At 44.4% G+C, this 21,421-nt stretch overlaps 1 protein-coding gene across 2 annotated transcripts in view; it reads left to right on the top strand.

The window, feature by feature from the left end:
* The window catches only part of VAV1 (vav guanine nucleotide exchange factor 1), a 55,885-nt gene that overhangs the window by 11,571 nt on the left and 22,893 nt on the right, over positions 1 to 21,421 (top strand). For both annotated transcript variants that reach the window (XM_036847413.1, XM_036847412.1), the window contains exons 2-6: positions 19,596 to 19,712; positions 20,217 to 20,275; positions 20,395 to 20,463; positions 20,737 to 20,845; positions 20,937 to 21,032. In XM_036847413.1, the coding sequence (XP_036703308.1) occupies positions 19,596 to 19,712; positions 20,217 to 20,275; positions 20,395 to 20,463; positions 20,737 to 20,845; positions 20,937 to 21,032 (450 nt within the window). The remainder of the gene's footprint in view (positions 1 to 19,595; positions 19,713 to 20,216; positions 20,276 to 20,394; positions 20,464 to 20,736; positions 20,846 to 20,936; positions 21,033 to 21,421) is intronic.

Genomic DNA, 21,421 nt, shown 5'->3' with positions numbered 1-21,421 from the left:
AAGTGATGTATGTCAATAACTGTGTTATCCTTCTCACAGATTCAGTGAGTCCGGAATTCAGATGGGGCGTGGTGATGATGGTTTGTCAGCTCTGTGATGAGAAACCTTGAATGTCTGGGGGCTGGAATCATCTAGAGGATTCTTCACTCCCCTGTTGAGTGCCTGGGCTGGGATGACTTGAAGCTCTGCTCAGCTGGGGCTGTTGCCTGGAAACCCGGTCTCTCCATGTGGCTTGGGCTTCCTCACAACATGGTGATTGGGGTTTTGAGAAGGAGCGTGGAGAGAGAGCAAGTGTTTCTCAAGGAACCAAGGTGGAAGCTGGAGGGTTTCTTCTAACCTACTTAGGAATCATACGGTGCACTTGGCTGCATTCTCCGTGACAAGCAAGTCACTAAGACCAGCCTAGATTCAACGGGAGGTGAATCAAACTCCGCCTCTTGAGGTGGGTGTGACAAGTCACACTGCAGAAGAGCACACTGGATGGGTGATATTTTTGTGGCCATCTTTGGAAAGCACAATTATCATAATTTATCATAATTATGATATTTGTTATTATCATAATTTCACAGATGAGGAAACAGAAACATGGAAAGTTTAAGTAAGTTGCTCAGGTGAATAAGTAGTTATGCTTGGATTTGAATGCAAGTGGCCAGGCCCCCAAACCTGTGACCACAAGCACTATAAGAATATTGCCTCTTTTGGGGGGAGCATATGAGCCTTTCAAGTGGTTACGGAGATAGTCTTAGATTCAGATTTCTGGTTCTCCTGGTCAGGATTCAGCCAGGAAAGCAGAAATCATCTCAGGTCTTTCAAACAGAGAGAATTTAATTCAGGGAATTGGCTAATGGGTGATGGGGTTGCTGAGAAGAGATGGGTGATACTAAGGTAACCCAGAGAATAGCCACTAGGCTGGAGAAAAAATAGAAGGAGGTAGTGTGACCAGGGGCCGGGGCCAGAACCATTTAACAAGAGCTAGAACTTTGGGCAAGAGCTGTCTTCAGGGAGCTGAGACCACGGAGGTGTGTATTTGCTGCCGAAGAGGCAGAATAAGAGAGGGAGAGATACCCTGGCTTCTCTCTTCGTCCCACCTTGTGGCCTCCTACCTGGGTCTCCCATTGGCTGAAACTGCCTGGAAGCCAGGGTGCAAAGGAACCTGGGAAATGTAGTTCCCTTTGATACAGAACAAAGCAAAGGAAGGGCAGGTAGGATCTGAGAGCAAGCAGGCCTTGAGCAAGTGACTGCCTCTCTGATCTCAGTGTATTATCTCAGTTAAAGAAAGCTGCTGTTCCTACTATTTGCCTGAGAATCAATGATAAGCAATGGTTTTATTTCCTGTGGCAGAGTCCTCCTAAGCTTTAATGGCTCTGCTTGTTCTGGAGTTTAGCTGACTCTTAGATCAAACCCAGATCTCCTTTCTTAGGACTCTCCTGTCACAGGCCCCAAGCACACAGCTAATTGCCTTTCCTCCGGACAGCCCATCAGAGAGCTGCCTCCCATGAGTCCATCCTCAGCTTCCCCCAAGTTCCCTCTGGTCCAGGAAGAACACCACAGTGACTTCATGACTCCTCAAAGGACGGGGTTTCCAGAACTTCACTTTGGGGTGTCTGTCTTGTGCTTGTTTGCCTGGGGGACCCAGAATGACCCCAAGATGGGTGCAGCATCTGAGCACCCCAAGAAATGTGGGGCTGTTGCCTTCAGTCTGATCTGTGATTGAGTGGGGGAGTTGAAGAAAAAGCTTCAAAAGGCATCAATCATTTGTGCTTCCCTCTCTGGGACTCCGGGAGATATGGCAGGATGGTGGGATGCTTCCATGACAACCCTTGCCCCATTTTGATCACATGGCCCTGGTTTTGGTAAATCAGCATCTGATACCACTTTTGGTTCACTCCCTCCCACTCCCCGTTTCTCACTCTGCTCCAGCCACACTGGTCTCCAACCTCTTCCTCCAAAGCACCAGGCAGGGTCCAGTCTCAGGGCCTTTACATTGGCTGTTCCCTCTGCCTGGAATGCTTTTCCTCCAGACACCTACCCAGATCATTCCCTCCTTCAAGTCTTTACTCAAATGTCACTCTCTCCATGAGCCTTCCCTGGCCCCCTCATTTAGAATCGCACCCCTTCCTGGCACGCCCCATCCCCTTATCTTTTTTTTCTCGCTTAATATTTACCACCTTCTAACAAGCTATATATATATATATTCATGTAACACACTTGTTGCTTGTCTCCTGCCAGAATGTCAGCCTCACACGGGCAGGGATGTGAATCTCTTTTGTTCACAGCTCTATTCCCAGCACTTAAACCAGCACCTGGAGTATAATAGATGCTCAATAAATATTTGCCAAATCAATGAAGGGGTGGCTAAATGAGCAGATACCCCTTGCATGCTGTTCTCTTCGCCTGGAACACTTTTTCCCCACCTCACACTTTAAAGTAAGATTTATTTGGGCAGAAAAAGCATATATTTGTGTCTCACTTATTTTATCAAGGGTAGGGACAAAAAATGGGACAGGGGTGTGTGTTTTGCATTATTGACCAATGGTGGCTTACAGTATTCCTTCTTCCCATACTCTCATCCCTGAAAAGCTCCTCTAAAGCTCCTAGTTTCAGGGAAACACACAGCAGGAATCTGGTCTCCTGCTGGCTTTTTAAAAACAGCCATATTAACATACAATCAGTGACATATTTAAAATACAGAAGTTGATAAATGTTGACATACTGGACCTGTGAAACCAGACCCACAATCAAGAGAGTGAACATATCTGTCACCTCAAATGTTTCCTCCTGCCCTTTTGTAATCCCTCCTACCTAACCCCCACCTGCCATTCCCAAGCAATCCCAGATCTGCTTTTGGTCACTACAGATTAGTTGGTATCTGTTACAGAGTCCAAACTCGATTGCCGCATGACAGGCCAATAAATCAAGAGATGGGTTGTTTGGGCAAGGAATAGCGGCTTTTTTCGGAAAGCCAGCAGACTGAGAAGATGGACTTGTGTCCCAAAGAACCATCTTCCCTGAGCTAGAATTTAGGCTTCTTTAATACTAAAAGGGGAGGGGGTGTGGTTGGTTGCTGCAAACTTCTTGGTGCCAGAATCCTTTGTTTTTGCAGCTGTCCACGTAGGTTAGGTCACAATGTTCCTATAAACCTCCAACAAGATTAACATTATTCTCTGAACAACTTTTATCTCCATATGAATGGAAAAGTGTAATACCTTTAAAGGTCAGAGACTTGAGAATGGGCTATCTTGTATATTTCAGGCTACAGACTACATTCTTAACTTGTAGCAAAGGCAATTATACAAAGGCTAGAGTGAAAGAGACAGATCCAATATGGAGTCAGCTTTGTTCTTCCCTATTACACATCTTCTAGAGTTTTATATAAAGGGGAGCATACGATATGTACTCTTTGAGGCTGATTCTTTCACTCAGCATAATTCTTTTGCAATTCACTGAACTGTTGCGTGTCTTAGTTCTTTATTCCTTATTATGGCTGAGTAGTATTCCATTGCATGGACTTACTAAGTTTGCTTATCTGTTCTCCCGTCCATGGGCGTTTGGGTCGCCTCCACTTTTTGGCAAATAAAACTTCTCTGAACATTTGTATAAACACTTGCTTTCATTTCTCTCGGGTAAACGCCTGGGAATGGAATAGGTCATATAGGAGGTGCATGCCTAGCTTGTTAAGAAACTGCCAAACCACTTTTACAAAGTGGTCACACCATTTGACATTTCCCCACTGGCTGTGCGCAAGGCTTTCCTGGACTGCTTCTTCTCTTTGCTTCGTCTCTGAGTTTTGGCTTTACCAGACTCATCTCCCCCTTAACCAGATCCCACAGGGCTCTGTGCTTTTTCACATGCGTTCTTACCACAGCGGTGATCAACCAGTGATTCATGTGCCTCTCTGCTCGGCGTCTGCCTTGCCACTAGACTGTAAGCTCTGTGGGGACAGGGTTCTGTCTGGCTGCCGCCAGGTCCCAGGGCTTGGTATTCAGTAGGCACTCGATTCATGCTTGCTGAATGAATGTATGACCCTGACTGGTGGGCCGGGGGCTAGAGTGGAGATTCAGTGAGTATTTTTATTCCCATGGCGATGATGAGGAAACAGAGGCACCAGGAGGTACAGTGACCCATCCAAGGTCCCTCAGCTTGCAGTGGCTGGGCTCGGAGTCAAACTCTGCCCGTCTGACCCCCTGTAGTGGCAGTGAGATGTTGAGTGTGTGCTGGGGTGGGAGGGGAGGGGAGAGGAGAGAGACGGCGGGAGCAGCGTGGGTCTTGAAGGCCAGGAAGAGGCGTTTATACTCTGCACCTCTGCTTGCAGGCTTCGAAAAGGGTGCACAGCACACCCACCCTCTCTGGTCTGCAGAATGAAGTCTTGCAACCTCGAGATTAAGGGGCTGCAAGGGCTGAACACAGAGGGCCCCCCTTTCTCGACTCCCCCGAGCAAACCTTGGTAACAGGCATTTCCTGTTTCCGGTAGGCTCCCTGGGGCTGGGGTGGGTGTGGGGAAGCTGGCTCCCGCACTCGTGGGCTCAGCTCTGGGTTCCCTCTCCTGCTGCATGCCCCCCATCTCCTGTCCCCCCCATCTCCACCAGCCAAAGGGGCCTCTGTCCCTGCACACTGGTTCCCTGAAAGAAGGTGGTGAACTGGCCAAACTTTCCAGCTCTTTCTTTGTCTGGGGCAGGGGCTGTGATGTTGGGGGAACTGCAGGCAAAGGGGAAGTGTCTGGGTGCTGATTTGCATATGGGCAAGATGCCAGCCCGACTCTGAGGTTCTGGTGGAAAGAGGAGGGGAACTGAGGGGTTGCCCCCCTCTCCCAACAGGGAGGAAATAGTCTCCCATGCCCCTCCTACATTTGTTCAAAGGGTCTCCTGTCCTTTGCCACCTTCACCCACACTTCAGGCTACCAGGAAAGTCCTTCTAGTGGTCTAACCTCTGTCATTCCTGCTGTCGGAGGGAGCCCCTTGCTTTAGCTGGCCCTACTCCAGCCAGGGGGCTGATGAGTCATACCCCCTTTCCCCCTTTGAGGTGTCACATGACTGGGGGGAAGCAGTCTTAAGTCTCAGCTGATCTTCCTGAGGTCAGCAGGGAACTTCCTCCCTAGGCCAGACAGGGCCATCTGTTCTGTTGTCCCTGGTGAACCACTGGTCCTGTCTAGAGTCAGCCCATGACCTTGCAAAGGCTGCTGGGCTGGCGAGTGGTACCTATGGTTCCTGTCATGTGCTGAACCCCCCCAAATGCCACCTGCGACGTGGCGCCATGAGGCAGCCTGGTGTGGTTTGAAGACGTCGGGTGAGGAGCATGACCTCTGGACCCAGAGAGCTGGTATCTGGCTCCCCATTTCTACCTGTGTGTCCTCGGGAAGGGGATATCTCCTCTCTGAGCCTCAGTTGTCCCATCTGTCAAATGGGGTTTCATTCCTTCACCAACTTTTTTTGAGCACCTACTGTGTGCCAGGCATTGTACTAGGCGTTGAGGCTACAGCAGTGAACCAGATACACAGAGAATCCTGCCCTCGTGGAGCTGATGTCCTAGTGTGTGTGGGATGGTTGGGGTGGGGGGATATAGACAGACAATAACAAAAGAAATAAGTGAAATACACGTGTGTTACAATTTTATTTTATTTTATTTTATTTTATTTTTTTGGCTGCGCCACATGGCTTGCAAGATCTTAGTTCCCGGACCAGGGATTGAACCTGGGCCCACAGCAGTGAAAACGCTGAGTCCTAACCACTGGACCACCAGGGAATTCCCTACAATTTTAAATAGAGTGGTTGGGAAGTTCTCCCTGAGAAGTGACATTTCATCAAAAGCCCAAAAGAGACAAGGAAGGGAGGCACCAGGTTAATGCGGGGATGGACATTCTAAGAAGAAGAGAATAGTCCGTGCAAAGGTCCTGGGGCTGAATCGTGTCTGACATGTTCTAGGAATAGTGACGATGGGGAGGAGGTGAGGGCAGGAAGGTGACAGGGAAAGGTTGTGCAGGTCTTGTGAGCTGCAGAGTGGACTTGGGTTTGTATCTGGGTGGATTGTCTTGGGAGGGTTCTGACAATATTACTCTGGCTGCTGGGTTGAAAATAAATTATAGGGGCCCAGGAGCAGAAGAAAGGAGTCCTGGACTTCTCTGGTGGTCCAGTAGTTAAGACTCCGCTTCCACTGCATGGGGCGCGGGTTCGATCCCTGGTTAGGGAACTAAGATCCCACATGCTGCGCGGCCAAAAACAATTTTAAAAAAAGAAGAAGAAGCAAGGAGTCCACTGGGGAGGCCATCACAGTTATCCAAGTGAGTGATGATGGTGGCTTGGACCAGTAGAGGTGGACAGAAGTGGGTGGGATTCTGGGTATATTTTGAATATATACCGATAGGATTTTGGAATGGATTGAAAGTGGAGTGAGAGAGAAACAGAGAAGTATACCAACGGAACCAATACGATTTTGCTAATGGATTGGAAGTGGAGTAAGAGAGAAATAGTCAAGGCCACTCCAATGTTTTGGGTTTGGATAACTGGAAGGGCAGATGTTATTAGAGCCTGCAACTAATAACATTATTAGTTATTAGATCTCAGTAACAACTGTTATCAGATCTCAGTAGCAACTTTGTTGGGAGAATTAAACAAAACTGTGCGTGTCGGGGACTTGCCTGGCGGTCCAATGGTTAAGAATCCACTTCTACTGCAGGGGACGCGGGTTCAATCCCTGGTCGGGGAACTAAAATCCTGCATGCCGCGCGGCCAACAAACAAACAAACAAAAAAAACTGTGCATGTCAGACTCTTAGTGTAAGATTTGGAAAAGACTCAGTTCTCAATAAATGGTGCCTCCTACGAAGGGCTGGAGCCTCCGGAGGGCAGGGGTTGGCCCCTGCAGGCAATTTTAATTCACCTAGCTACTCTTCAGAGACAACTTTGGGAAATGAGGCTGTAGAGAGTCAGGGAGAGGGCGGGGCAGAAGGGCAAGGGGCATGGAACAGAACAGAACCATGCCATATATTGTTTGCGGACACATGCCTGCGTAGTAAAAGAACGCGGACACCGATGGAAAAAACGCACACCCATTACTGCATAGGAGTTACCAGTGGGGAGGGAAAGAAGGGCATGCGATTAGAGACTATTGCACGTGGGTTTGAAATGTAACGATAATGTTTAATTCAAAAGAAAATACGTGTACTCAAAGGAGTTGAAAACTTATGTCCCATACACAACACGGATGTTTATAGCAGCTTTATTCATAATTGCCAAAACTTGGGAGCCAACAAGATGCCCTTCAGTAGGTGAATGGATAGACTTTGGTACATTCAGACAATGGAATGTTATTTGGCGCTAAAAGAAATGAACTGTCAAGCCATGAAAAGACATGGAGGACCCTTAAATGTATATTACTAAGTGGAAGAAGCCAATCTGCAAGGCTATGTACGATGTATGATTCCAACTTTATGACATTCTGGAAAAGGCAAAACTATGGAGACAGTAAAAAGATCAGGGGTTGCCAGGGGTTAAAGTGAGGGAAGGATGAATGCATGGAGTACAGAGGGGTTTTAGGGCAGTGAAAATATTCTGTATGATACTATAATGGTGGACACATGTCATTATCCATTTGTCCAAATCCATAGAATGTACCACACCGAGAGTGAACCCTAATGTCGACTACGGATTCTGGGTGATGATGTGTCAATGTAGGTTCATCGACGGTAACAAATGTACCCTCTCTGGTGGGGGATGTGGGTAATGGGGGAGGGTACACATGCATTGGGGTAGAGGGGTGTATGAGAAGTCTCTCTACCTTCCATTCAGTTTTTCTGTGAGGCTAAAACTGCTCTCAAAAATAAAGTCTATTATCACAAAAATAAAGGAAAAGAGAGAAAGGAAGGGAGAGCCCACTAGAGTCCCCCGACTGGACCGATGGAGGTGCCACGGACCCCAAAGGGAGCTGACCAGGTGTTTTCCTGCCTCCTTGGCAGCCTCCAAAAGCCTGCTGGTCTCTGCTCCACCTTGCCACTCATCCTCCAGTAGGTTAACCTGAGCTCTTTCATTTGGCAACAGTGTTTCAAGAAAGAGAGGGCAGAGGTTGCCACGCGGTCTGGTTGCCTAAGCTCAAAACTCACACAATGTGACTTCCGCTACTTTCTATTGGCCAAAGCCAGTCACGAGACCAGCCCAGACACAGAAGATTGGAAAATAGACTCCACTTCTAGATGGTAGGAGCTGAAATCTATATGTAAAAGATCACAAGGGGCATTCAGGCAGAGGGAACAAGGCATAGAGGCAAGAAAACATAAAATGTGTTGCATTTAGGGTGGGGGAACCATCTTTACCAAGTTGGAGCCGAGGTAGGGGAGGTAGCGTGAGAAAAGAAATAGTTCTTGCAGAATTCCGCAGGGACCAAATCTTGCAGGCCACGGTGAGGTTGAACTTTATTTTGAGGTCGATGGGTGACCATGGCAAGGTTTCATGGTCAGATTTGCTGTGTGGAGGTGGGCTGGCAGGGGTGAAACATGAATTAGGGAGACCACTGAGAAGGCTAGTACAGTCACAAAGGTGAGAGATGGTGGTGTCTGCTCTAGGATTTGACAATGGAAGTGGTGAGAAGGGCTTGGATTGAGAGGTAGCTTGGATGGTGAATCCGAAGTACCTCTTGATTGACTGGAAGGGGAGGATAAAATGAATTAAAATTTTTTTAAATTTTATATTGGAGTACAGTTGATTTACAATGTTGTGCTAGTTTCAGGTGTACAGCAAAGTGATTCAGATTCTTTTCCCATATAGGTTATTACAAAATATTGAGTAGAGTTCCCTGTGCTATACAGTAGGATATTGTTGATTATCTGTTTTATATATAGTAGTGTGTATCTGTTAATCTGAAACTCCTAATTTATCCCTCTCCCCACCTTTCCCCTTTGGTAGCCATAAATTTGTTTTCTAAGCCTGTGAGTCTGTTTCTGGTTTGGAAATAAGTTCATTTGTATCCTTTTCTTAGATTCCACATATAAGTGATATCATGTGGTATTTGTCTTCTCTGTCTGATTTACTTCACTTTGTATGATAATCTCTAGGTCCTTCCATGTTGCTGCAAATGGCATTATTTCATTCTTTTTTATGGTGGAGTAATATTCCGTTGTATATATGTACCACATCTTCTTTATCCATTCATCTGTTGATGGACATTTAAGTTGCTTCCATGTCTTGGCTATTGTAAATAGTGCTGCTGTGAACATTGGGTGCATGTATCTTTTCGAACGGATTAAATGAACTGATACTTGCAAAACACTTAGATGCATTCCTGGTTTGGAGAAAATAATCCATAAACATAATCTTACTTGATTATGATGCTTGGGGAGTGTTAAGAATCATCCTGGGTTCCTCAGCTGAGTCTCTGTGTGGATGGAGAGCCTGGAGTAGGAGTGGGTTTAAAGTAGCCATGATGTCCGCCTTGAACCTATTCCGTTTGAAGTGCCCACTGATGGATGAAGGAACCTGTTTCCACAGCTGTAAATGAAGAATTTGATGGTAATGAAAGGGCGGAGCGTTGTTCTGAAAACCCGATCCTGGGTGGGAAAAGAAGTCCAGACCCTCCTCTACTTATCCCCATGTTGTTTATTTATTCAATAAACACTAATTGGGCATTACTACATGCCACCACATCCAGGCTCCAGAGATGCCTCAACTCTGGGCCCTGCTTTCTTCTGGTGGAGGGGACAGAGCAGGTCACAGACCTTGTGGTCAGGCCTGGGGTGGGGAGAAACATTATACTAAGGGATCCTGGGGTAGGGGGATGAGGTTGAGGACTCCACTTGGGCGAAGAAATGGAGGAAGAGATATTGGAGATGGACCTTGAAGGATGAGTAGGAGTTCACCAGGCAGATATGAGAGGAGCCTTTAGCCCAGATTCCAGCCGTTTGTTTATTTCCATGTGTGTAATTAGTGAAACAATTACAAGAAGAACTGGAGTGGGCAGTCATGGGGCCTCTGAGGATCCAACAGACCACAGCTGACTCTGGCTCCTAAGGCTACTGTATTAGGATAACACTAGCTGCTGTAACAAATAAGCCTTTTCAGTGACTTAATGTAATAGATATGTATTTCTTGTTCACATAGTAGTCCAATGTTCCTCCTGGTACCAGGTGGGAGGTTTTTCTCTCATGGGTTGATTCAGAGACTATTTTCATTTGTGACTTTGCTATCCCTTAGAGTCTCAGCATCATTTCTGTCTGCCTGCAGACGATAGGGAAAAATAGAGTATGAAGAAGGCAATCCCACTTCTTAAATTTAATACATTGCCCTGACAAGGATGCACATGGTGAATACTCACATTCCATTAGCTAGAACGAGTCATATGGCCACACCCATTTGCAAGGGGGGACGGGAAATGTAGTCCTTGGCTGTGCGGACAACTTTACAGCCACAATTCCATATCGTGGAAGAAGAAGCATGAATTCTGGTGGAATGCCAGTGACCTCTGCCACAGGTAGGCAGCAGGAATAGAACTAAGGGCTGGGAGGTGCTACAAGATACCCAGTTTGCCTTGTGACCTTGAATAAGTCCTTCTTCTTCCTCTCTGGGCTTTTTCCTCTCTCTGGGTGACGAACATTGGAGACTAGATGATTTCTGAGGTCTTTTCCAGTTCTGAAAATTGATGGGTCAGTGAATGCTCTTGGACTTTCTAGCTGGAGCTAAGATGATGATGGTGATTACAATGATAGTGATGATGACGGTGGTGATGATGATGGTGACGATGATGATTGTGATAGTGATGGTGGTGGTGATGGTGATTATGATGGTAATATTGATGATGATGGTGGTGGTGGTGATAATATGGTGATTATAATGATGATATTGATGAGGAGGAGGAGGAAGATGTTGAGTATACTGATGATGGTGGTGGTAGTGGTGATTATGATGGTGACATTGATGATGATGATGGTGATGGTAATGATGGTGAAGATGATGATGGTAATGATGATGGTGGTGGTAGTGGTGATTATGATGGTGATATTGATGATGATGAAGATGATGGTGATGATGGTGGTGATAATAATAGTGATGATGTGAAAATCATGATGGTGATAATGGTGATAACGATGGGTATGATTATGGTGATAATGATCATTTCCAGATATTGAGGGCTCACACCATGCCAAGCCCTTTACATGCATTATTCTATCATGTTACAACAACATGACACAGTAGGCATTATGATGGTCCATTTTTTAGGAACTTTCATAACAAGTTCAGAGAGGGGAGGTGATTTGCCCAAAGACACACAGCAAGTAGGATCTTCTCGTATCCTTTTTTTTTTTGTTGTTGTTGGCTGCACTGCTGGGGCTTGTGGTATCTTAGCTCCCCGACCAGGGATTGAACCCAGGCCCTCGGCAGTGAGAGCGTGGAGTCCTAACCACTGGACCACCAGGGAATTCCCTTCTTGTGTGCTTTGGGAACTTATTCTCCATCCTGTTCCCTACTTTACCATCCCAGGATATTCCTACTGGCTCCAGGGATTGAAGGTAGTAGGTGTGAGAGAAAGCCCTGGAGTTCAGTGATGGTCACATGAAAGATGTTCAATGAAAACCCATTCTGGGCTTTTAATAGAAATTGCATTGAATCTATAGCTCAATTTTGGAGAAGGCTGAAATTTTAAAAATACTGAGTCTTCCTAGATAAGAATTAGTATATATTTCACTCTATTTATTTAGATCTTCCTTCATATCTTTCCATAAAATTTTATAATTTATTCCATAAAGGATTTGTACTTCTTTTGTTAGATGTGTTAGATATTAATCAGCTTTTTTGTTCGATTGTTTGTTTTACATTTTTTAGGCGATGGGAAATGCTATCCATTTAAAGTTGAAGTCCAATTTTCATACACAAAAATACTCAGTTCTTCAATTTACCATCCAATCAGTTCTAGCAAACGTGTGCCCTTGTGCAACCCATACCCTTATCAAGATACAGAACTTTTCTATCACTTGTGGACTTTCTGAGTCAATCTCTACCACCCTCCCCACCCCAGAAGCAACCACTGATTTGATTTCTATCACCATAGGTTAGTTTTGCTTATTCTAAAATTTTGCAAATGTAATCTTGAAAAAAAGACACATTTTCCGATTGATTGTTGCTGATGTACCGACATGCAATAAACCTTGTGTGTTGATTTTGTGTTCAGTAACATTGCTATTTTATTAATTCCAGTTATTTATGTGTATATTCTTTTGGGCTTATCTATGTTGGCGATCATAGTGTCTGCAAAAATGAGCATTGTATTGATATTTCTTTCTTTTCTGTCTTTCCTTTTATTTCTTTGTCTTGTCTTACAACGCAGGCTAAGATCTTTAGTATAGTTAATAGGAATGGTCAGCAGGCACCCTTGCCTTTGTTCTTATTTCAAAAAAAATCTTTACGGCATTTCGCTCTTAAGTATAATGTTTTGCTTTTGACTTAAGACAAAGGTTGAAGGTTTTTTCAAGATGCTCTTTATCAGGTTACAGAAGCTCCTTTCCATTCCTACTTGGCCAAAAGTTCTTCTTCCTCTCTTTCTTTGAACATAAATGGATGTTGAATTGCTACTGTGTCTTTTATGCATCTGTCATAGTTGCTAATCTCTTTTTGACAGAACAGGCCTTGGGCAAGCAACAGGATCCAGCTAATAAATATGATGTATAACATTGTTTACATCATTTTTATTTTACACTGGCTTCTGCTTATAACACTTAATCCTGGTTTCCTTTGAGAGTAGGATGTTCTCTCCTTAAACACATTAATTTATGTTAAAGTTAATTTAAAGTCCATGTTCCACATAGAATGGCTTAGGTAGGCTGTGGATGTGGCAATAATTGAGAAGAAGATAAAATCTGAAGATGAAAGTGTGAGATACACAGATACAAAGAACAGTGTGTATTGAATTGATTCATAAATGCAGCTGCCTGAGTTTGCACCCCAGCTGCCTGTCCCTACCTCAGTTTCCATATCTGTAAAACAAGGATAATGATCATAATTATTTTGCAGGATTGTTGCAAGGATTCCATGATACCTCTCATATAAATATGACATATATATTTTTTTAATTTAAAAATAAATTCCCTTTATTCATCATTTTAATCATTTCTGACCTGACTTAAATGTGGCCACATGCGTGCCAGCAAAAGCATCCACAAATATTGAGGCAGAATAGCCTCTAAAAATCTATAATTTTTAGATACAAAGGAATTAATGACACTGAGTAAAATTATAACCAGGTTCTTACACCTACATTTTAGAGCCCATAGATAACATGTGACTCATTTCTACCTTTTTCAATGCAGAGAAAATTTAGAGTCATTCAGAAAGAATCAAAGGTTTATATTGGGGATTCGATTATATAACTCACTACCATTAATAGAATCAAGAACAAAATACACATGATCATCCCGTACAGATCTTTAAAATCACTTAATGAAAGTCAACATCCATTCCTGATTCAATAAAATGAGCAAATACAAAAACTTTTCAGGAAGCTAGGAATACAAAGAAACATTTAAATTGATAAAAACATTTCTATAAGTTAGGAGTTGGGATTAACATATACACCCTGCTGTATATAAAATAGATAACTGGGACTTCCTTGGTGGCTCAGTGGTTAAGAATCCGCCTGCCAATGCAGGGGACACGGGTTCGAACCCTGGTCCGGGAAGATCCCACATGCCATGGAGCAACTAAGCCTGTGTGCCACAACTACTGAGCCTGTGCTCTAGAGCCCGTGAGCCACAACTACTGAGCCCGCGAACTACAACTACTGAAGCCCACGTGCCTAAGCCCATGTTCCGCAACAAGAGGAGCCACTGCAATGAGAAGCCTGTGCACCGCAACCGAAGAGTAGCTCCCCCCTCGCCACAACTAGAGAAAGCCCGCACACAGCAACGAAGACCCACGCAGCCAAAAATAAATAAATAAAAAATAAATAGATAACCAACAAGGACTTGCTGTATAGCACAGGAAACGATATTCAATATCTTGTAATAACCTATAATGGAAAAGAATCTGAAAAAAAAAAAAGAATATCCGAATCACACACACCATAGAAGTCCTGTTTAATTTTTAAATTAATTTTGATGAGCTGATCTCTCTATATAGAAAGAGTAAAACTCATAGAAGCAGAGAGTAGAAAGACAGGTACCAGGGGTTGGGGTGGGGGTAGGGAAATGAGTGGGCAGACGTTGGTTAAAGGGTATAAAGTTGAAGTTACATAGGATGAGTCAGTCTAGAGGTCTAGGGTACAGGCGTGATGACTGTACTTAGTAACACTGTATTGAACACCGTAAATATGCTAAGAGAGTAGATTTCAACAGCATTCATCACACACAAAAACATGGTGACTATGGGAAGAGTTGATATGTTTATTAGCTTGACCATAGTAATACTTTCACTATGAATAAACATATCAAATCGTCCTGTTGCACACCTTAAATATATACAATTTTTATTTAAAACTACATACATTTAAAACAATATACAGACAGTGCTGGGAATGGAGCCCATGGCGGGAGCTCATGCTGGTTTCCACTGCATGAAAGGCAATGCATTGAAGCTATAGTCAAGAAAACTGGCTCCAGATTCACACCATCCTGGAGTTAAATTTCAGCTCTTCTATGGACTTACTCATTTTGCTTTATTTGTTTGTTTATCTATCTATCTATCTATTTGGATTTTTAAAAATTGAAGTATAGTTGATTTACAATGTTGTGTTAGTTTCAAGTGTACAACAAAATGATACATTTATATATAGTGTGTGTATATATATATATATATATTCTTTTTCAGGTTCTTTCCATTATAGGTTATTACAAGAGTATTGAATATAGATGCCTGTGCTATACAGTAGGTCCTTATTGTTTATCTATTTTATATTCAGTACTGTGTATCTGTAAATCCCAAACTTTTAATTTATCCCTCCCCTCACCTTTCCCCTTTGGTAAGCACAAGTATATTTTCTATGCTACAGACTTACTCTTTTTTTTTTTAACTTTTTATTTTGTATTGGAGTATAGTTGATTAATAATGTTGTGTTAGTTTCAGGTGTACAGCATAGTGATTTAGTTATACATATACATGTATCTATTTTTTTTTCAAATTCTTTTCCCATTTAGGTTGTTACATAATATTGAGCAGAGTTCCCTGTGCATACATTTTTTTTTCTTTTTTTGGCCATGCTGCGTGGCATGCGGGATCTTAGTTCCCTGACCAGGGATCAAACCCGTGCCCCCTGCAGTGGAAGAGTGGAGCCTTAACCACTGGACCGCCAGGGAAGTCCCAGCCACGGACTTACTCTTGCTGTTAATAATCTTGGGCAACTTTCCTTCCCTCTCTGAGCCTGCTTGCTCATAGGTAAAATGGGCATTAAAAACTCACGGGGTTATCAAGAGAAGGGAATAAGTCTGAGTGCCCAACCACGTGAAGTAGGCATCCCCAAAATGCAAATTTTGTTACTGTAGAATCACAGAATAGGGGTTAGCAAGTACCTGGGATTTGCCTGGAGAGCTTGTTAAAAATGCAGATTTCCAGGCCCTCACTGTCATCCATCCATCCAACAAATATCTATCAAAGGCCTATTCTAGGTGCTGAATGTCCACCAAGAAACAAAACAATGGCCCTGCTCTCCTGAAACTGACATTTGATTTGGAGGAGATGAACAACAAAAGAAAGAAATGAAGCACAGTTGGAGGGGATGGAAAATGCCAGAGGAGGGGGGTTGCAATTTAAAATAAGGTGGTCAGAGGAGGCCTCATGGAGAAAGTGACCTTTGAGGAATGGCTTGAAGAAGGTAGCCAGGAACCTTGTGCACATCAGAGTATATGAGTTTGCCTGGGCTGCTGTAACAAAGTACCACACACCTGGGGGCTTAAACAACAGAAATGTGTTCTCTCACAGTTCTGGAGACTGGAAGTCCAGGTGTCAGCAGGTTTGGTTTCTTCTGAGGCCTCTCTCCTTGGCTTGCAGACAACCACCTTCTCCCTGTGTCCTCACATGATCTTCCCTCTGTGCACGTCTGTGTCCTAATCTCCTCTTCTTTTTTTTTTTTTTTTTATAAATTTATTTATTTATTTATATTTATTTTTGGCTGTGTTGGGTTATCGTTTCTGTGCGAGGGCTTTCTCCAGTTGCGGCGAGCGGGGGCCACTCTTCATCGCGGTGCGCGGGCCTCTCACCGTCGCGGGCTCTGCCGTTGCAGAGCACAGGCTCCAGACGCGCAGGCTCAGTGGTTGTGGCTCACGGGCTTAGTCGCTCCGCGGCATGTGGGATCTTCCCAGACCAGGGCTCGAACCCGTGTCCCCTGCATTGGCAGGCAGATTCTTAACCACTGCGCCACCAGGGAAGCCCCTCTCCTCTTCTTATAAGGACACCCACCAGTCAGATTGGATTAGAGCCCCAACTATATGATCCCATTTTACCTTAATTATCTCTTTAAAGGCCCTATGTCCAAATATAATCACATCCTGAGGTCCTGGGGGTTAGGATTTCAACACATGAGTTTTAGAGGGGACACCATTCAGTGTCTAAGCAGTGCATTCCAAGTAGAGGGAACAGCCAATGCAAGGGTCCTGGGGCAGGTGTGTTGCAGGAACAGTGAGGAACCCCTTGTGGCTGGAGCAGAGTAAGTGAGGGGGAGAGAGGGAGGAGGGGAGGGCAGGGAGGGGACGGGGCAGGTCGTGCAGGACCTTGTGGACGATGGAGAGGACTTCGGCTTTTACCTGAAGGAGGGTGGAGCCCTGGAGGGCTGTGGGCAGAGGAGGGGTGGGACCTGACTCAGGTGTCCAGCAGAGTTTGACTGAATAGTATGAGGGGATGAACCTGGAAGATGCACTTTTTAAAAACTGAGATATAATTCATATACTATAAAATTCTCCATTTTAAAGTGTACAGTCCAGTGGTTTTTAATATATTCACAAAGTTGTGCAACCTTCACCACTGTCTAATTCTAGAACATTTTCATCACCCCCAGAAGAAATCCCATATCCAGGGAGTTCCCTGGCAGTCCAGTGGTTAGGACTCAGCGCTTTCACTGCCGTGGCCGAGGTTCAGTCCCTGGTCAGGGAACTAAGATGCTGCAAGCCTCGTGGCACGGCCAAAAAAAAAAAAAAAGAAAAAGAAAGAAATCCCGTATCCATTAAGCATTCTGCCCACTCCCCAGCTCCTGGCAACCACTAACTTACTTTCTGTCTCTAAGGATTTGCCTACTCAGGACATTTCATATAAATGGGATCATACACTATGTGGCCTTTTGTGACTGGCTTCTTTAACTGAGCATGATGTCTTCAAGATTCATTCACACAGTGGCATGAAACAGTACTTTGTTCCTTTCTATGGCTGAGTAATATTCCATTGTTTGGATTTGCCTGGTCTGGACATTTCATAGGAAAGCAGTCACACAATGTGTGGCTTTGCAAGGTGCATTTTAGCCAGCTCTCCTGATGAATATGCTTCAGGAATCTTGGTCCACGCCGAGTTCCTTGAGAGTGCCGGGGGCCATGGGAGAGGCCAGCTCCGCGTGCTGGGGGAGGCTGTGGTGGGGAGGTGGGTTAGAATCCTCTAGAATCTGAGAGACGTTAGAGACAGTTGATCCCATTGGGACATTTGTTGAGCTGATGATGGGCAAATGCAAGGACATGAGGGCTTGTTTACATCAGAACCCACCCCCCCAAAGCCAGAATGACATCTTGTATGTTTAACTGAGATATCACCTAGAATCTTTTGGTTGCAAATCACAACCCAAACTGGTTTAAACAAAAAAAGAATGTGTTGGCTCATGAAACTGAAAATTTCAAGGATATTTCTTTTTTTTTTGATTTAAAAAAAAGTGGAAGTATGGTTAATTTACAACGTTGTGTTAATTTCAAGTGTACAGCAAGGTGATTCAGTTATACATACATACATACATATATATGTATGTATGTATGTATACTGAAACATTGTAAATCAACTATACTCCAGTAAAAATTAATTAAATGGTGAATGGTTAAATTTTTTTATTGTGGTAAACTATACATAATTTTTATCATTATATATGTAAGTAAAATGATATAAATATATTTTATAATTATAAATAAAATTTTATATAAAGATATATGACTGATATGTGTAAATAAAATGATAATATTTGTCATTTTAACCATTTGTAAGTGTACAATTCAGTATATATATGTGTATATATATATATATATATATATATATATACTTTTTCAGATTCTTTCCCATTATAGGCTATTACAAGATATTGAATGTAGTTCCCTGTGCTATACGGTAGGTCCTTGTCAGGGATATTTCATGTAAATGGAACCACACAATATGTGACCTTTTGTGTCTGACTTCTTTCATGGAGTATCATGTTTTTGAGGACCTTCCCCTTTGCAGCATATATCAGTGCTTCACCCCTTTTTGTGGCTGAATTGTATTCTACTGTTTGGCTGCACCTCATTTTGTGTATCCAGTATCCATTGATGGACATAGATAAATGCATAGAGACAGAAAGCAGATGAGTGGTTTCCAGGGAGAAGGGAGGAGAGCGAGGAATGCAAAGTGACTGCATCACTTAATGCACGGTTTCCTTTTGGGTGATAAATTGTCTTGAAAATAGACAGGGTGATGATTGCACGATACTGTGACTGTATTACATGCCACTGAGGTGTACATTTTAAAATGGTTAATGGTTATAAAATAGATAACCGATAAGAACCTACTGTATAGCACAGGGAACTCTACTCAGTACTCTGTAATGACCTACCTGGGAAAAGAATCTAGAAAAGAGTGGATATATGTATATGTATAACTGATTCATTTTGCTGTATAGCAGAAACTAACACAACATCGTAAATCAAGTATACTCCAATAAAAATTAATTTAAAAGATAAATAAAATGGTTAATGGTTAAATTTTCTTATTGTGGTAAACTATACATAATATTTATCATTATATATATAAAATGATATAAATATATTTTATAATTATAAATAAAATTTTATATAAAATACATGACTAATATATATATAAATAAAATGATATTTGTCATTTTAACCATTTGTAAGTGTACAATTCAGTGGCGTTTAATACATTCACAATGTTGTGTAACTGTTACCACTATATCCAAAACTTTTTCATCTTCCCCAACAGAAATTCTGTCCCCATTAAACACTAACTCCCTATTCGTCTCCCTCAGCCCCTGTTACCCACCAACATACTTTCTGTCTCTATGGATGTGCCTATTCTAGGGACCTCAGGTAGGTGGTATCATACAATATTCATCTTTCTGTGTCTGGCTTATTTCACTTAGCATAGTTGTCAAGGTTTATCTGTGTTGTAGTATAAATCAAAATTTCATTCCTTTTTAATGGCTGAGTAACATTCCAAATGTATGTATACACCACATTTTGTTACCTGCTAATGGTTAACTTTATCTCTTATGAATTTTACTTCAATAAAAAAAAAATTCAGGGGTAGACTGGCTTCAGGTACAGCTTGATCTTTACTTGTTGGGGGGCTGTGCCTTCTTTTTCCTCTTCTGTGCCAGTCCTCAAGCCAGATGGCCAAGGGTCAGCTTCTCCCCTGTCCCATTATGTTTTGTCCGTTCTCATTTATCTCTCCACAGTTCCTGTGCCTCAAGAATATCCGCACCTTCCTGTCTACCTGCTATGAGAAGTTCGGCCTCAAGCGGAGTGAGCTCTTTGAGGCCTTTGACCTCTTTGATGTGCAGGATTTCGGGAAGGTGAGCTGGGACTGAGCTGCCTGTGAGCTGGACACCGAGAGCCCAAAGATTGGATTTCAATTCATTTCCGTAAACGTCTACACTGGGCAAGCCAAGGGCTACTGGGGAAGGACTGATGGGCCAGACCAAGCTGTACACCAGGTGCAAAGAGCCTGGCTTAGGACATGTGGAACTGCGTTTGAGTCCTTGCTCCACCAATTGCTGTGTGACCTCAGATATGTGGCCATGCCTCTCTGAGCCTTAAGTCCCTTGTCTAACTTGGAAGTAAGATCACTCCATCCTCTCTGAGTGATTATGAGGATTGAATAGAACAAGGGGTTCAAGTGGTGGGTGCTCAGTTAAAGGAACGCTGACATGCTGACGTCGGGGAATGGGAAGGTGGGAAAATCCCAAATTAGGCTCCCAGGGGCATGGGGTCTAACCTCAAGGTCAGGTGCTTGGAGGCTGTGTTCTGGCATGTGGGTGGGCAAGGGGCTTGCTGAGCAGCCTCGGCCCTTGTCACAGGTCATCTACACTCTGTCCGCTCTGTCCTGGACGCCAATTGCCCAGAACAAGGGGATCATGTGAGTAACTATCTGAGCCGACAGCTCTGGACCCATTTGGCCCCAATCCTCCTCCTCCTGGAAGCTCCCTCCCCACCTGGCCCTCTGGCCTCTGGCTTACACCATCTTGGCTCCCCCAGGCCTTTCCCCACTGAGGAGGAGAGTGTGGGGGATGAGGACATCTACAGTGGCCTGTCGGACCAGATCGAGTGAGTGTCTGGGACCACGACCCTGCCCCGGGGGGTCTGAGGGAACAGGACCTTGCCCTGTGGGTTCTGAGGGGACCAAGACCCTGCCCTGGGGTATGAGGGGATCACCATCCTGCTCTGAGTGTCCGAGGGGACGTGGCTCTGCCCCAGGGGGTCTGAGGGGACGGGACCCTGCCCTGTAGGGTCTGAGGGGCCGAGGACCCTGCCCCAGGGGATCAGAAGGGTCCTTGGTCTGGGGGAGTCCCCTGGCCCTGCCTGACTCCACCTCCGCAGCGACACGGTGGAGGAGGATGAGGACCTGTACGACTGCGTGGAGAACGAGGAGGCCGAGGGCGACGAGGTGTACGAGGACCTCATGCGCACGGAGCCGGTGCCCATGCCGGTGTGTGGGAGAGCAGGGCCGGGCGGGGCAGGCGCACGGGTGGGGCGCGGCCCCGGACACCCCAACACCGGCCTCTCCTCTCCGCTCTCAGCCCAAGATGACAGAGTATGACAAGCGGTGCTGCTGTCTGCGGGAGATCCAGCAGACGGAAGAGAAGTACACGGACACGCTGGGCTCCATCCAGCAGGTGCGATGCTCAGGCCCCGCCCCTGCCACGCGCATGCGCGGAGCAGAGAGGCGTCATCCGTCCCGCGGGCCTGGGGCTCTTACCTGTCCGCGCTGCTTTGTATTTCTCTGTCTCTCCTCGTCTCTGGTCCTTCTGTATCTCTCCCTACTTCTTCCTCTGTTTATCTCTCTCTCTTTATCCCTGTCTCTATCTTTTCCTGTATCCTCATCTCTGTCCGTCTGTCTCTATTACTCTCACTTTCTAGTTCCTCTTTGTCCTTTGGCCATCTCTTTTTTTTAACCGTTTTATTGAGATTTAATCAATATACCATACATTTCACCCATTTAACATCTATAATTTAATGTTTTTTGGTATATTCACAAGGGTGTACAACCGTCACCACAGTTTAT

This window comes from Balaenoptera musculus, chromosome 3, assembly GCF_009873245.2.
Source record: "Balaenoptera musculus isolate JJ_BM4_2016_0621 chromosome 3, mBalMus1.pri.v3, whole genome shotgun sequence".
NCBI lineage: Eukaryota > Metazoa > Chordata > Mammalia > Artiodactyla > Balaenopteridae > Balaenoptera > Balaenoptera musculus.
The sequence above is the reverse complement of the archived record's forward strand: the minus strand, read 5'-3'. Positions and strand labels throughout refer to the sequence as shown.